The sequence below is a fragment of the Octopus bimaculoides genome, chromosome 8, assembly GCF_046866305.1.
Source record: "Octopus bimaculoides isolate indiv1 chromosome 8, ASM4686630v1, whole genome shotgun sequence".
Taxonomy (NCBI): Eukaryota; Metazoa; Mollusca; class Cephalopoda; order Octopoda; family Octopodidae; genus Octopus; species Octopus bimaculoides.
This window is the reverse complement of record NC_142935.1, coordinates 6,523,385-6,538,924: the sequence shown is the minus strand read 5'-3', so window position 1 is coordinate 6,538,924 and position 15,540 is coordinate 6,523,385. Positions and strand designations below refer to the sequence as shown.

The following is a 15,540-nucleotide window of genomic DNA, read 5'->3' as shown; positions in this document are numbered from 1 at the left end:
ACATGTATATATATATACATATATTTACATATACATATATTAATATATATCGACACATATGAATATTTTTTTAAATATTTATAAGATATAAATATATAGATAAATATGTATAAAAAATACATGTAGACAAAACCCATGTGGGATACGTATTGAAGGAACTGTGAGGTAAAGAGCAACGTGATATAAAGTGTTTTGTTCAAGAACATAACGCGTCTCTCGGTTCACGAATCGATACCATGATGCTACATTCATGAGTCTACCACCCTAACCACTAATCCACGCGCCTCCACGTTTCAGCAAATGCATTTAACATAAAGATAATACATACATGTATTCACACATTTCTATCATAATCAAAATGATGTTAATCTATGTATATCTACATATATATCAGTAATTTGCTTCAATATCAATTTGCAATGTACCAAATCCTTCTCAAACCATACATCTCCTCTTTACGATGTTCTCAATTTATGTGACGAAATGAAACATGCTATGAAAGTTTATATGTACGTGTGTTAAAAATCGGGAGAGAGTGAGAGAGAGAGAGTGAGTGACAAAGAAAAAGAGTGAATGACAGACACAACATTAGAGTGATGTCTTGTGTATAAACTACCTTATATGTTTCAGTAATGTCGTGGTTCAACGAAGAATATTGCCATACTACACGTTAGTAAAGGCAGCAACGTAGTGACGCGAGTCATGTATAACATATAGTACACAGATGAGATCCAAAGATTCTCAGTCTAGAAGACACTGAATAGTACAGTTCTATATTTAAGAGATGTGGAATTATGTACATATATTATTTACATTTGACGGATATTTGTCCTCATATTGTTTGTTGTTAACACAACGTTTCGGTTGATATACCTTCCAGCCTTCATCAGGTGTCTTGGGCAAATTTCGAACCTGGGTTCTCATTCCTAAGGTATTTTACGATGATATTATCATCATCATCATCATCATTATTATTATTATTATTATTATTATTATTATTATTATTATTATTATTATTATTATTATTATCATCATTACTATTATTATTATTATTATTATTATTATTATTATTATTATTATTATTGTTCAGTAGTTTTATTTTTATAACGTGCTTTCACTTCACTACCGAGCGCAGCTCTGTGCGCCTTGGGTATGTGCTGTGGTTTGCTGTGGTGCTCTTATGTTTACTGTATTGAAAGTGTTTTGCGTAGAATGTGTGCAGTACCCAGTAGTGCAATTTTCTGTATGTTATATATATTTGTAAGTCCTGGTGTTTTTGTTATGTATTTGTCTGAATATTTTTTTATTATACCTAAGGCACCTACTATGATAGGAATTGCTTCTGTTTTTAGATTCCACATTCGAGTTATCTCTATTTCCAGGTCTTTGTATTTTGAAAGTGTTTCCATTTCTTTTAGAGAAACGTTGTCATCTGCTGGTATTGATGCATCAATTAGAAAGCATTTTTTTTCTTCATGATCTTTGACAACTATATCTGGTCTATTTGCCTTAATTTCTCTATCTGTGTGTATTGGCATATCCCAGAGTTTGGTTGCTTTCTCGTTTTCTGTGACCTTTTCTGGCGTGTGTTTATACCATCTTTTTTCTGTTGTTATTCCATAGTGTTGGCATAGCTTCCAGTGTATATAGGTCCCAGCTCTGTCGTGTCTGTGAATATATTCCTTCTTAGCCAGGACTGGGCAGCCAGAGATAATATGATTTATTGTTTCTTGTCGATCTCCACATATTCTACAGTTACTTGTTATATTTCTTTTCATTATGTGTTTTTGGTAATTTCTGGTGGGGAGGCTCTGGTCTTGTGCAGCAATTAAAAATCCTTCAGTCTCTGCTTTCAGTCCTGAGCTTCTCAGCCATTGCTGGGATTTTTCTCTGTCTATTTCTTTCGCATTTAGTTTAGCCCAGTATTTACCATGTAGGGGCTTTTCTTGCCATCGTTTTATCATGGTCCGTTGCTGTTCTAGTTTTAGTTTGGATTTCATTTGTTTTATAGCTTTTGTTGTTTCTTCTTCTTCTTCTTCTTCTTCTTCTTCGTATTTGTTAGGTAGATTGATTTCTTGTTTGTATTTGTCAGCTTCCTTAAATACTGAAAACAGTTTTTTGTTTTGCTCGTGTTTTGTGGCTATTTGTATTAGTTTCCCTTGCTTTTGGAGTAGGTATTTTTGCAGTCCTATGGTGGTTATTTTATAATAGTTTTCTAGCTGTATAAGACCCCTGCCACCTTCTGTGCGTTGTATATATAGCCTTTCTATGTCAGATTTTGGGTGGTGCATCCTATATCCTGTCATTATTTTTCTTGTTTCCCTGTCTATTTTACATAGTTCGTTTAGTGTCCAGTTAAGGATGTTGTAGCTGTAGCTTATAACTGGGACAGCTAAAGTGTTGATACCCATTATCTTGTTTTTAGCATTGAGCTCTGTTTTTAGTATTGATCTAACTCGTCTATAGTACTCTTTCTTTATTTTTTCTTTCATTTGTGTATGTTGTATCCTATCTAGTTCATTGACTCCTAAATACTTATATGGTTGGCTTTTATCTAGTTCTCTTATTTCATTGGCTTTATTTAGTGTTATATTGCTACTTTTAACTAATTTTCCTCTTTTCAGGGTTGCTTTGGCACATTTTTCTAATCCGAATTTCATTTCTATTTCCTTGGTAAAGCTGTGTACTGTCTGTAGTAGTGTTTCTAGCTCTTTGTCGTTTTTTGCATTATTATTATTATTATTATTATTATTATTATTATTATTATTATTATTATTATTATTCAGTTCATTGCCTGGAATTACATGCCAATAATAATAATAATAATAGTAATAATAATAACATCGAAAAAAACCTTAGGAATGAGATTCCAGGTTTCGAAATTTCCTCAAGACACCTGATGGATGCTAGAAGGTATATCAGCCGAAACGTTGTGTTAACAACAAAGAAGATGAGGACAAATATACGTCAAATGTAAATAATATAAATAATGGGCACTGAATAGTGTTCATAAGATTCAAACTTTATAGGGGATCATTCCACAAAGTAAAGAAATGCTATAAGAGGGATCAAGCTGAGCGGGTATAGAGTCAATTAAGCGGATATTAAGCACATCAATTACAAAACATACATACTCACATAAGTACACTCATACTTACACAAGACATTATACAGATAATTTTACATGCATGGTTACATATACGCATATGCATATATACACACATACACTCACATAGACGCACCCCCATGCATTTAAAACAAATATCAGTAAACCATATTAAATATTTCGGAACCAACGTTTTTTTTCATAGCAACGACGCAATTCAAGGGGGGATTTATTGACATGAGAAATACATAACCGCGTGTATACAAGGTGCTAGCATTTCAATTCCTTTGTTCAAACTGTTACTGCCTTGGGTGAAAATTTTCGCTTAAAGAACAAACGGCATCTTTGGCTTGGAGACCCCGTTCCTATGTCAGTTAATTTTGAATTCGTGAGACTTGTCACACGCATTAATCATATAAAATTCAACAAAGCCGTAGCTCGTTTTTATCAGAGATGACAAAAGAATATTTATGCTTGTAATAACTGTTTTTGAACGTGAACATGAATTCTGTTGCTCATATATGTGTTTTATATTCAACACTGCTGTTTGACTCAAAGCTGGTGCTAGGCACTGTCGATTTTGCGAGCTAGGTACAGTCTAGTGGGCGGTTGTCCCGGATTCTACATTTGCATGATCTTTGTTGACCGGCATCTCTCTTCGATTCAGCTTGGTATTTCTTAAACAACATGCAATTTCATGACTTCTGTGTGGGTGCATATTATCAACGATAGGGCAAGTAATTTCAAATTCATGGCACTTGTTCAAAACCACACAACACACCACGTCATTTTCTATTTCTCAAATTGTAATGAATGCAAAAATGGATTATGCTCTCTCTGAAGTATTCCATAATGCTCTAATATAAAAAAAAGTATGTGTGTGTGTGTTATTATATATGAGTGTGTTTGTGCTTGTGGCTGAATGTATGCATGTGTTTATATGTGTGAGTGAGTCCGGGCTTGTGTTTTAAACGTTATAGGACTCCTTCTGTAACATCGAAACGGTTAGGTGCTGCACTCACTATCGCAAGATCACGGTTTCGATTCATAAACGGGCTGTACGTTGTGTTGTTGAGCAAAATCCTTCATTTCACGTTGCTTGAATCCACTCCTCTGTGAGTGGATGAACTTGTGACGGAAAGGCATTGCAAGGATGATATGGTGGCTCAAGAAAATCAACCAAATGCAGGTCTCACGATCCATGTCTTTCATTCAGCATTTGAAAATATGAATAGTACAAACCTTACTGTACATCCCGATTGATTGTTCAACCAAGCTGAATAGTGATCATGACTCTATCAGCTGAAAATGTGTTACCGTATATTTTATGTGCCTCATGGAAGATATATATATATATATATATATTCAAAACTGTATATGTATTCGACAATAACACTTACCATCCAAGAACTAGTAACATCGGCTAAAATTAAAAACCTTTTTCTAAATAACTTCATTTAATTAAGCTTCAGTGGTATGATGATAATTACTTATCAAAACCCTTCCCTCCACCCGGACCAGAGGTTACCTCCAGCGTTGTCTGGGTTTTTAGTTTTTGTTTTGAATTGTCATCGTCTGCGTCTGTAACTTTGCTGTTTTCTCTGTAGAGGCTTTGTTTATAAACAAATTCATTTTCACCGCTATAAAGACGTGGTTCATATTAACCCTGCCTTTATCTGTTGTCCTGCCCCGCTTGTGTGACACTAATATCTCTCAACTTCATTGAAGCAAACGAGAAACCACACTGCAAGTACCATGTTTTTTTGCTATGATAATATTAATCATCATATATTTCCGTTCTGAGTTCAAATTCCGCTGAGGTCGACTTTGCCTTTCATCCTTTTGGGGTCGATAAATTAAGTACCAGTTGCCTACAGCAGAAAAGATATTAATTATCATATACTAAACCTATTATGCTTTCTTACAGTGGTGCCTAAGAAACTTAGTTAAATAAAAAAAAAATATCGGCCCAGTGTGAAGCTTCAATAATGAAGGTTTCAAAAATGAATCACAAAATAAATGTTGGATTGAAGGTCTGCTTTATCGCAAGAAATAATATTTTCTACTGTAGACAAAAGGCCCGAAATTTTCGGGGAGGAGGCCAGTCGATTAGATCGACCCCAGTACGCAACTGGTACTTAATCTATCGACTCCGAAAGGATGAAAGGCAAAGTCGACGTCGGCGGAATCTGAACTCAGAACCCAAAGGCAAACGAAATACTGCTAAACATTTTACCCGGCGCGCTAACGGTTCTTCCAGCTCACCGCCTTTCATCGCAGGAAAAATAATGCGACAAAAATTATATGACCGAACTTTAGACCCTTATCAAATTCTGTGTAAATTAATCACCTTATTTCTTGTTCCCTTAATCGGGTTAAAAATTGGTATGTACTAATAAAATGCACTGTTTCTCTTAATAATTTATGGAATTTAACCGATAATTACATCAGACGCATGAACAAAGTTACATCTAGATCAAAAAGGTGAACTCTGTATAAAAAACATTATCATATAAACTATTGTATTTACCGATTGCATTGTTGTTACAATGTTCATAGCCTTAAAATATTATACAATTATCAAACACTTCATCACTTAAACTCTGGATATTCTGACGTAGATCAAGTATCGTTGCATTCTACTAATCATGGTATGTAAAAAACGTGTTTAATTTTTGTAGATGTAGGGATTCTAGCGACAAATATGTTTACTTGAATATTTTGTACAAATGATATTTCTTTGTTTACCATCTCTCAATTTTATATTTCATTAAGAATCTACAAAAGAAAGACATGAAGCAAATTCTCATTAAATATACAGAAGAAAAAAGGTACTTACACTGGAGTTAAACACCAGTCCATTGACTATCACATGTATACAAGATAGTGCAATCATTATTCCAATGGCAATTTGTAGTACGTAACCTTTTGTATTAGTTAAGCCATTTGCTACTTGATAAGCTGTGACACAACAGATAATAAGGAAAAGTAATACGGTCGTGCCATTCCAAAACTGAAATACCGAGTTTAGGCGTTTCGTTAATTGACGTAGTCTAGTATGATGGTTAACTATTTCACTTATCTTTTCATTGAGATTTATAGGTTTCTGAAAGAGTCCACAGTCTTCATATTCCTGCATGTAGTTTCTAAACTTGTGTGATAAATATTTAAATTCTTCTATACAAGTTGCCGATATTATAGTGGAAAATGTGGTACATGGTACTATATGTATCGTATGGAATACATCGGTCAAGAAATTTAATATTAAAATGAAATTTTTCGGACGTGACAGTGGAAAGAATGCCACATCGAGAAAATATTCCGGATCAACAAGAACTACTGGCAAAATAATTTGGAATATAGTAGATAAAACAACATTAATGGCTAAATGAATTGCGACAAAATGTGAATTAAATCTAATATATCTCTTCATCAATATATTCTTTGGGCATATTGGAATAAAAGTTTTAGCATCGCTGATCATTTCGTTGAGGTGCGTTCGCTTCCAGACAATGATTAGTACAAGTATTTCTGGTAATATTTTCATCAAAAAGAAAAAACATTTACCTAAAATATATTTATCATTCGTTGATGAGAAACTTTCTACAATAAACCATATGAACCGTAAAATATCAAATGCTGAGATTAAATAGATGACAGGGAGACATAGGTAAAAAATGCGTGCTGTCAGCTCAGTTCTTTTCCAAATGTCTAAATTCATTTTGGAAGGAATAGAACAAACAATTGTAAAGCGTCTTATTTTCTCCAGATATTCAAAGAATGTGGTCTCATTTGCTGTTTTGGGAGAGAGGTTTATGTTTATCTGAACAGAATGTGATTTCCAAATATTAGTGACTGTTTCAGATGTTTCCATAATTGAAACAGCCGTTGATAAACCTTGCTAAGTTATTACAAATTTTGAATATCTAAATTCTCCTGAATACAAACTAGGCAGAAGATTTATATTTGAACTTAAGTTCAATGATTACATGTGAACTACTGCGCAATGTTTTGAAAACTGCCTTTACTGCGTCAGTGGATGTATAATAAATACTATTAGCCATGAATGCAATTTCCATTAAAATATTATCACGCCTTTATTTATTTTACCACTTTCCATCTATGTAAAAGATTTACATTTACTTAAGGATATAAACGATAATTCATCTAATTAATAAGGTTTCTTTCAGCAAATACAATTAATAAGTATACGAATAACATACATACATCGATCCACGCGTACAAGCACATTTTGTTTCGTAATTAAAATGATACTAGTCAAAGTATATTTACATATGTACTGTATATCTATCGTTTATAAATGGCTGTGGGTGAATATATTCAACGCTTCTCAAAACCTAGTGTGAGTTCCAGTGAGGAACAAATGTTAAGTAACCCACAGAACTGACATTGAGACAAGATATTAAAGCCATTTTTAAAGAAAACTCTGCAATTATTGTATTTAAATGAAAAAAGACCAATGACAAGAATCTTACGGTGTAAATCTCGCCCAAAGATATCAGCTACAAAAATGTGGTGTTGTTTTAATTGTCGAATGAGAATATTTTTGCTATGTTAAGATATTAGCTTTTATAAATATAGTATCTGTTGCGAATGTTCACATAGCTTAATGGCACATAGTGCTTACTTGAAGTTTCAAAGACACAAGATTTGAATCATTTGTTCGGCACATCATTTAGTTTTCTATGGGTATTCAGTCGATCATGTATAATGATTTGACAACAATTCTCCTTACGGGATTTGCTTCATCCCCGCTAACATACTAATTCAATCGGTGTTTCAATGCTTTGTTATATATACATGCATATACACAGATATATATATATATATATATATATATATATATACATATACATATACCCATTCGCTATGATAAATCGCTAGCCACTACACCTTTTTCTATTTTCTCTCCCTGTTTATTTCTGTCTTCCTTTCTGTTGAAGAGCGTAGACTCGAGACGTAAAAGACTTTTACACTTCCCAAACGTTAAACTAGTACATCTGTTTGTTGTTTACACACCCGTCTTCGTCTTTTGTTTATTGGCAAATACTCACTATATATATATATATATATATATATATATATATATATATATATATATATATATATATGCGTGTGTGCGGGTGTATATATATATATATATATATGTGTGTGTGTGTGTGTATGTGTGTGTGTACCACTTAATAATTTCAATGGAGGCAATGCAAGCGAAAACTAGAGGAACGTAATTAATAACCACACTCGAAAATCAAATATATACATATATTCTTCTACATTTATAAAACGGATATAAAAATTCCAAGTGCTCCAGCATGGCCACTGTCATTGGACTGAAACATATACAAGAATATAAATATAAAAATGCACATAAATGGATAAATATCGATGCGATACATAAAACAGTGAATTTACATTTAAAAGTTATAATACTTTGGTGTAATAAAAATTTGAGATGATAAAACATTAAAAGGACGTACTAAAATACCACGAAAATAATACAAAAATTTTTAAATTCCATCTTCGGGCCGCTTCAGAGACGTACCAAGTAATATGATATATTTATGCTACTGCTACGTAGCCTCAGGAAACACCGTTTCCAGTTGGCTGTGTGACACAAGCTTGTGTCACATAGCCAACTGGACACAACGCTTGTGCCACGTAGCCAACTGGACACAACGCTTGAGTCACATAGCCAACTGGAAGCGGTGTTTCATGGGGCTAAATGGCAGTAGCATTCTTCCCTTTCCTGGGACTGCCACATTAAGTTCACAACCAACCATCATATTAAATACATTAAATACACAAAATACATTAAAGCAGAAACAGGCCCAATAAAGTTCGATAAGGCTTTGGACAAATTCCTTCAAAAACTCCCGGTAAACCTCCGACACCCGGATATGTCACCATAAATTATAACTATCTCCTCATGTGGGCCATGTTGTCCGAATTCTGATTCGAATGACTTTGCCAAGCGGTGCTATTAAGTTAGACATGGCGTACGCCAATACTGACCGAAACCAATCAAAGTACATATCAAAGAATATATATATATATATATATATATATATATATATATATATATATATATATATATATATATATATATATATATATATATATATATATATATATATATATATATATATATACATATATATATATACATATATATATATATATATATATATATATATATATATATATATATATATATATATATATATATATATATATATATATATATAATGTTAAATCTCTGAAAGAGGTATTAACCGTAACTGCACGACAAGGTGAAGTATATTTGCCACTTAAATGCGACTAGACCCTAAGGGTGAATGCTACTGTTGCTTTTAGCCCCAGGAGAACATCTCCTCCAGCTGGCTATTGACACACTTTCTGTACCCTGTCGGTATTTGCAAAAGGAAGTCATCCTTCCCATCGTCGATCTGACGTGATACGCACAGACTCGAGTTTCTGGGTAAACTCACACTAACACCACTAAAAAAAATGACGACTAATACTTGAATTTAAACAGCATTTATGAACGAATCGGCATTTAATATAACTGAAGCGGAAAAATAGCAAACTAAATACTTACATTGAAATTGAGCTGAAGACCTTTGGATATTATTAGGAAACAAGCTGATGCTATTCCCATTCCAAAAATCAGTTGGATTATATATCCCTTCTCATTTATTAACCCATTGGAGATTTCATGAGCTAGTACACAACAAGTAATAATGAACAGAAGAACTGTAATGGCGACTGTAACATGAGACGCTTTGTTGTTAATCTTAAGTAAGCGACAAAGTTTACCATGCTGCTTAATTATCTTATCTAATATATCAACGCAAGGAGTTTGGGTGGCAGATATATTTGTATGGTCGTCTTGGTTTTCCGGAAAATAGACTTGAAGTGTCTGTGATAAAAATTTAAACTCATCTATCATGATTAACTGTAATCCAACAAGTACGATATAATTTGGTGTAATGAGAATTGTCACCAATGTATTTATCATCCAATTAATTATCAAACTAATTAAAAATAATTCGCTCCCACGTAATATCGGGAAAGCCATGACATCAAAGAAGAAATCCGGATCTGCCAGTGTCATAGGTAAAATGACGTGGACCGCAAAAGTCAACACGACAATACAGCATGCGTTATATACGATAAAATATGTACCCAGGGTGTTATATCGAGCCATATAGTTAGCATTTTGGTTTATTGGAATGTAGGTACCGAACTCGTGAATTAACCTGTTGATATTAAATCTGTTCCAAAACATGTTTATGGAAATTATACATGGATATGTCTTCAACAAAAGAAGAAAACTTTTCCCAAAGAGCGACCCGAGATTTTCCTTCGAATGGTTTATTATGATAAACCAAGGCAAACGTATAATATCAAGCATAGAAATTAAATACACGAATGGGATTAATATATAAAGTATTTGTGTCTTTAATCCAGAAACTTTCCACATTTCTACATTTATCCCGTAAGGAAAGAGTCCCATAATGGAAAGCTTTTTAATTTTTAGCAGAAATGAATTCAGAATAGTATCTTTTATCGCATTTGATTTAGATTGATCGGTATTTATATTGTAAGAGTCACTTACTTCCACATTTCTATGTAATAATTCCATGTTTGAAACAATTTTTGGTAAAGATGATAAGGCCATAAAAATTGGTATCTGCTTAAATTGAATTATCTCATCATAGATTTTGTAGGACTAAGCGTCCGAATAATAGTTTAACATTAAATCCTGTGGCAAATAAAGAAAATAATTTTTGATCCAACATAAACTCTGGTTGTCTATACACTAATGTTTACCACGCCCTAATGTATTCTTCCAATATTTTTAATGCATGTCATTTAGAATCAGTTAGCTTTTAATATAATGCGCTTATAATTAGTGAGTTTCATGCGTGATTGTCATATCAGGATGATGTCATTTATACATACATTCAATATAATTAGCTAATGTTATGATTCTATTAAAGATTAATTAGTGTTCCTCGTCAATCCATCAATGAATAGCTTATATTCAAACATGATCGCAAGCGATTTCTTACACACAAACGCATTTATAAAACTAACAATTATGTTTATATTTACACATATACATAATTTTGTGTATATATATATATATATATATATATATATAAATCTGAGTTTATATTCATATATACATACGTATGTATATTTATATGTATGTATATGTGTGTATGTGTGTGTGTCTGTGTATCTTTGTATGTCTGTCTGTGTGTGTATACAAATGTGTTTGTCACGGTTTTTACAAAGATTTTCGTCTACTAAATTTACGCACAAGGGATTAGTCCGCATGAGGCTACTGTAGAAAACACTTGACCGATGCACCTCAGTATGAGAGCGAAGCTGAAATTTCGTTGTCGCTGAGCGGCCATCTCAGCAAAACAGACATGTCTGCGAATATCGTTAAATATACATATTTTATAAAAAATAGAGAAGATATTTAATCATTAAACAATTATTCATTAGAAAATACTACAAAGAAATACTTACACTGACATTAACCTTCATTCCTTTATGGAGCCGACATAAACAAAATATTGCACTCATTGCTGCAGGAACAATTTGGAATGTATAGCTTTTGGCAGTGACTAGGTTATTTGAAAGTTCATATGCTATCGCACAAAGGTTTATCATGTACAGCAATATTATCACAGCAGTGACAATCTGAAATACCTTGTTTGTAATATTTAATAATTGACAAAGTTTTGCATGTTGGTTAATTAGTTCAATTAATCCTTCACTGCGATTTGCATGTTCTTCGAACATATGTTTCTGATGACCTTGATGTTCGTGTATGAAGTTTCTGAATATCTCTGACAAATAATTATATTCATCAATGAAGAATGATTCAAATGTATCAACTAGAGTTATACTAGGAAGTAAAATAAATGTGCTGAATGTAGAAGTTAGAAAACTTATCGTCAACATAAGCAAATATAAATTGCTGTCTTCTGATACAGGGAAAGTTAAGACGTCCAGAAAATAAAGGGGGTCCCGGAAAGCTAAGGGGAAAATAATTTGAAATACAAAAGATGACAGAAAATTTAAACAGGCGGTAGATTTGAGAGAACGCATTCCAATTTTGTAGTATTTCTCCATAAATCCATCATCCTGATGTACTGGTATATAGTCTTCATATTCCTAGATTAAGTTATTTATATCATCTCGTTTCCAGATAATGATTAGAGCAGTTGCAGTTGAGAATAATTTTATAAACATAACAAGAAGTTTTGCTAAAACCTCTCCACTATTCTCTGATGAAAAATTTGCTACTATGAACCATGCAAGACGAAATGTATCAAAGGATGGAACCAAATATAATACAAGGAGACAGAGATAAAAAAAATTCGTGCTTTCAGGGTAGACTTTTTCCAGATTTCTAAGTTAAATTTCGAAGGAACATAGCATACAATTGCTACATGTTTGCATTTCTGTATATATCCATTTAGACTGGTTTCTTTTACTGCTTTTAGTGATAGAGAGGTGCTTTCCATATCTATATTACATGAACTTGTCTTCCACATTTTGGTTACTTCATTTGGTGATTCCATAGATTAAACAGTGATTGATGAACCTTGTAAATATCTTTCAACTTTGTTAAATAAATGTTTATTCTTGTACAAAGATTCACATACTCTCCTGCATATGTACGACTTTGAGTGTGTGCAATTTTTTTTTATAAACTTTGTGTCTGTTTTGTGATTGTGTAACTGCTTCTATAAAAACATTTTACCCACTACTCTTTCGCAGAAACCGTTAACATATAATCGTTAATATCTGGGAGTGTACTTGTGATCAAATCACAACACGCCTTTCATTAATGGATATGTTATCACTTTTCTAGTGGCTTAAATACTACTTAATATAATGTAAAATATAATCCTTTATATATATTTGATCATAATAATCATACTGGATTAATCAATTAACAAAATCTCCAGGACATACTTTATGACATAGATGCATTTATATGTAAATATAACGATAAGAAGCAGAACTTCTAATAGAATTTTATCTCAGCAAATACTAAACGATAATAAACTATAACTGTATACTCAGCAACCACTGTGCTTGTGTGTGTGCATGGTTGAGTATGAGTGAATGTATAATGATTTTGAAAGCGCTATTCGCTATTTCCGTCGTTACATACGCATGAAGATGTTGCCAAATTATGAATCCTCATCTCGGTGTTGAAAACAGATTTCTAGGCAAAATAATAACCCTCAAATCATAGCATGTCACCCAACATAACGGTCGTATTGGAAATTAATAACTTGCTATATGAATAGATTTTTGTGGTGGGCAAGAATAGAACGCAATTTATTTAAGTATATTCAGTCTTGACTTATCTTGTGCTGAATAACAGCTATGTTTACGCTACGCCAAAGAATGAAAGCTGTGTTGTCAATCGGTTCACTATAAATTGCAACCGAATTACGAAGTGTCTCCCGTTGTTGTAAGAATGTACGTAGCACGTGTACTGCAGCAGTATTATGCGTAGCTTTAATACTGCGATTGAAAGTTAGGGGCTAATCAAAGTAGCCTTCATAGTTTTATTGAATAGTGTGCATATTTTACCATAAAAGGAAACTGTTACTATCGATCTATTTCATTCAGAGCAGGCACTGCCTACATTACCTAACCAAGCGGCACGTCCTTGCTATCCATATTACACAGTCGGGAGATGTATCAATGTATGTCGACGGAAAGAAAAATTATGTTTGCGAACTATTGATAGCCAGAATAATTAAATATCCCTATCATATCGGGAACATGTGTACTTGAGTCTGTGGTTACATCTTATGTCTTGCAGCATCTCTTGACTAAGATTTTATCACAATAAAGTGCAGAGAGATTACTCTTAACTTAAATGGAAAAGTTCTAGCAATATATCATACGGATGTGCACTTTTTTATTATGGATCATATAACACTATTTTCTAATTCCATCTTCCTGTTGTCTCTATATGAAGCGTGCTAGAGAGGTTAACTGTTTTATATCAATTCAACTGAAACAGGCAACATTGTTCCGATATCGAATTCTGAAGAAAACTCCACAGCTGCCCCAATATACTCGTACACACCTCCCTTGGTACTCACTGTATACTTGTTTCTTCAGATACGATGCATGCACTGGATTTCTAGAGTAGATACTCTTTCGTCTGTGAAAGTACAATTTCTCTTTAGTCCTCTATTTACAGCACCCTTATTCTTTATACTTCTTCTTTCCATCTCTCGTATTTCCTAAATATCTTTCGTTACGTTCATCGCTGTTGTTACGGATAATATGAACATTAGAATTTTCAATGTACCTACTGTCAGCAGTATTATCCCTGTATTTTCTTAGATTACTAATACCGTTGTAGTTATTAGAGCATGCATGACATTCGTTCGTTATTGCAAAGTTCATATTAGATAAATTACCTTTTGTTGTTCCTTCGCGAATTGTGTTATTCATCTTCTGGCTTAATTTCTTATTATTCTTTTATTCTGTTATTTGTTTCAGCCATTCGACTTCAGCCATGCTGGAGCTTGGCTTGAAGGGTTTTAGGCCAACAAATCGACGCCAGGACTTTTTTTTAAGCCTAGTACTTATTCTATCGAACTGCTAACTTACGGAGACCTAAACACACCAACACTGATTGACGAGCGGTAATGGTGGTGGGGGGGGGGGAAACAAAGACACACGCACACACATACATATGTATGGCAGAGTAAATGGCAGAGTGAATGTGTGACGTAGGAGATGTGAACGCTACAGACGCATGTGTCATGGACACAGACGCGTGGTGTGACCAAAGCATCATGGTTTGAGGTACTACAGGCCTGAATCAGAGAATTGAGCCCCATGTGTTCCAAAATGTTGGTGTAGGCAGAGGGAATGGCCTCACAGCGCAGTGCTACGTTGACCAGGTCCTAAGACCTCACATCGGGCCCATCTTAGCGCCTCACTATAGCCACATGTACCAGCAGGACAATTCTCCCTCCCACACGGCCATAATCACCATCGGCTTCTTGCATCAGCACAACATCGGAACCATGCCATGACCGGCTCTCTCAGCCCGGATTTGAACCCAATTGAACACTTGTGGGATGAAATCCAGAGACGGTTGAACCAGGTGGTTTCGAGGCGGAACTGGAGGCAGCTTTCAAGGTGGAACTAGAGGCAGCTTTCCTCAGGGTATGGTGCCAACAGGGACCAATGGCGTTTGTGAACTACCTTATGCACTCCATGTACCGACAATGTATGGCCGTTTTGAACATTCAGGGAGGGCATACATTCTATTGAACATGTCACTCCCTACAATTTCGATGTGCTGGATCCGCCCACTATCAGAACACATCACAACCAACCACTGT

The 15,540-nt window shown here is 33.9% G+C and overlaps 1 protein-coding gene across 1 annotated transcript in view; it reads right to left on the bottom strand.

Moving 5' to 3' along the window:
* The window catches only part of LOC106880487 (uncharacterized), a 127,472-nt gene extending 114,497 nt beyond the window's left edge, over nt 1–12,975 (bottom strand). Inside the window, exon 1 of the mRNA XM_052969925.2 lies at nt 11,672–12,975. Coding sequence (XP_052825885.2) covers nt 11,672–12,280 — 609 coding nt within the window. The 5' untranslated portion in view covers nt 12,281–12,975. The remainder of the gene's footprint in view (nt 1–11,671) is intronic.
* Nucleotides 12,976–15,540: the final 2,565 nt, after the last annotated feature.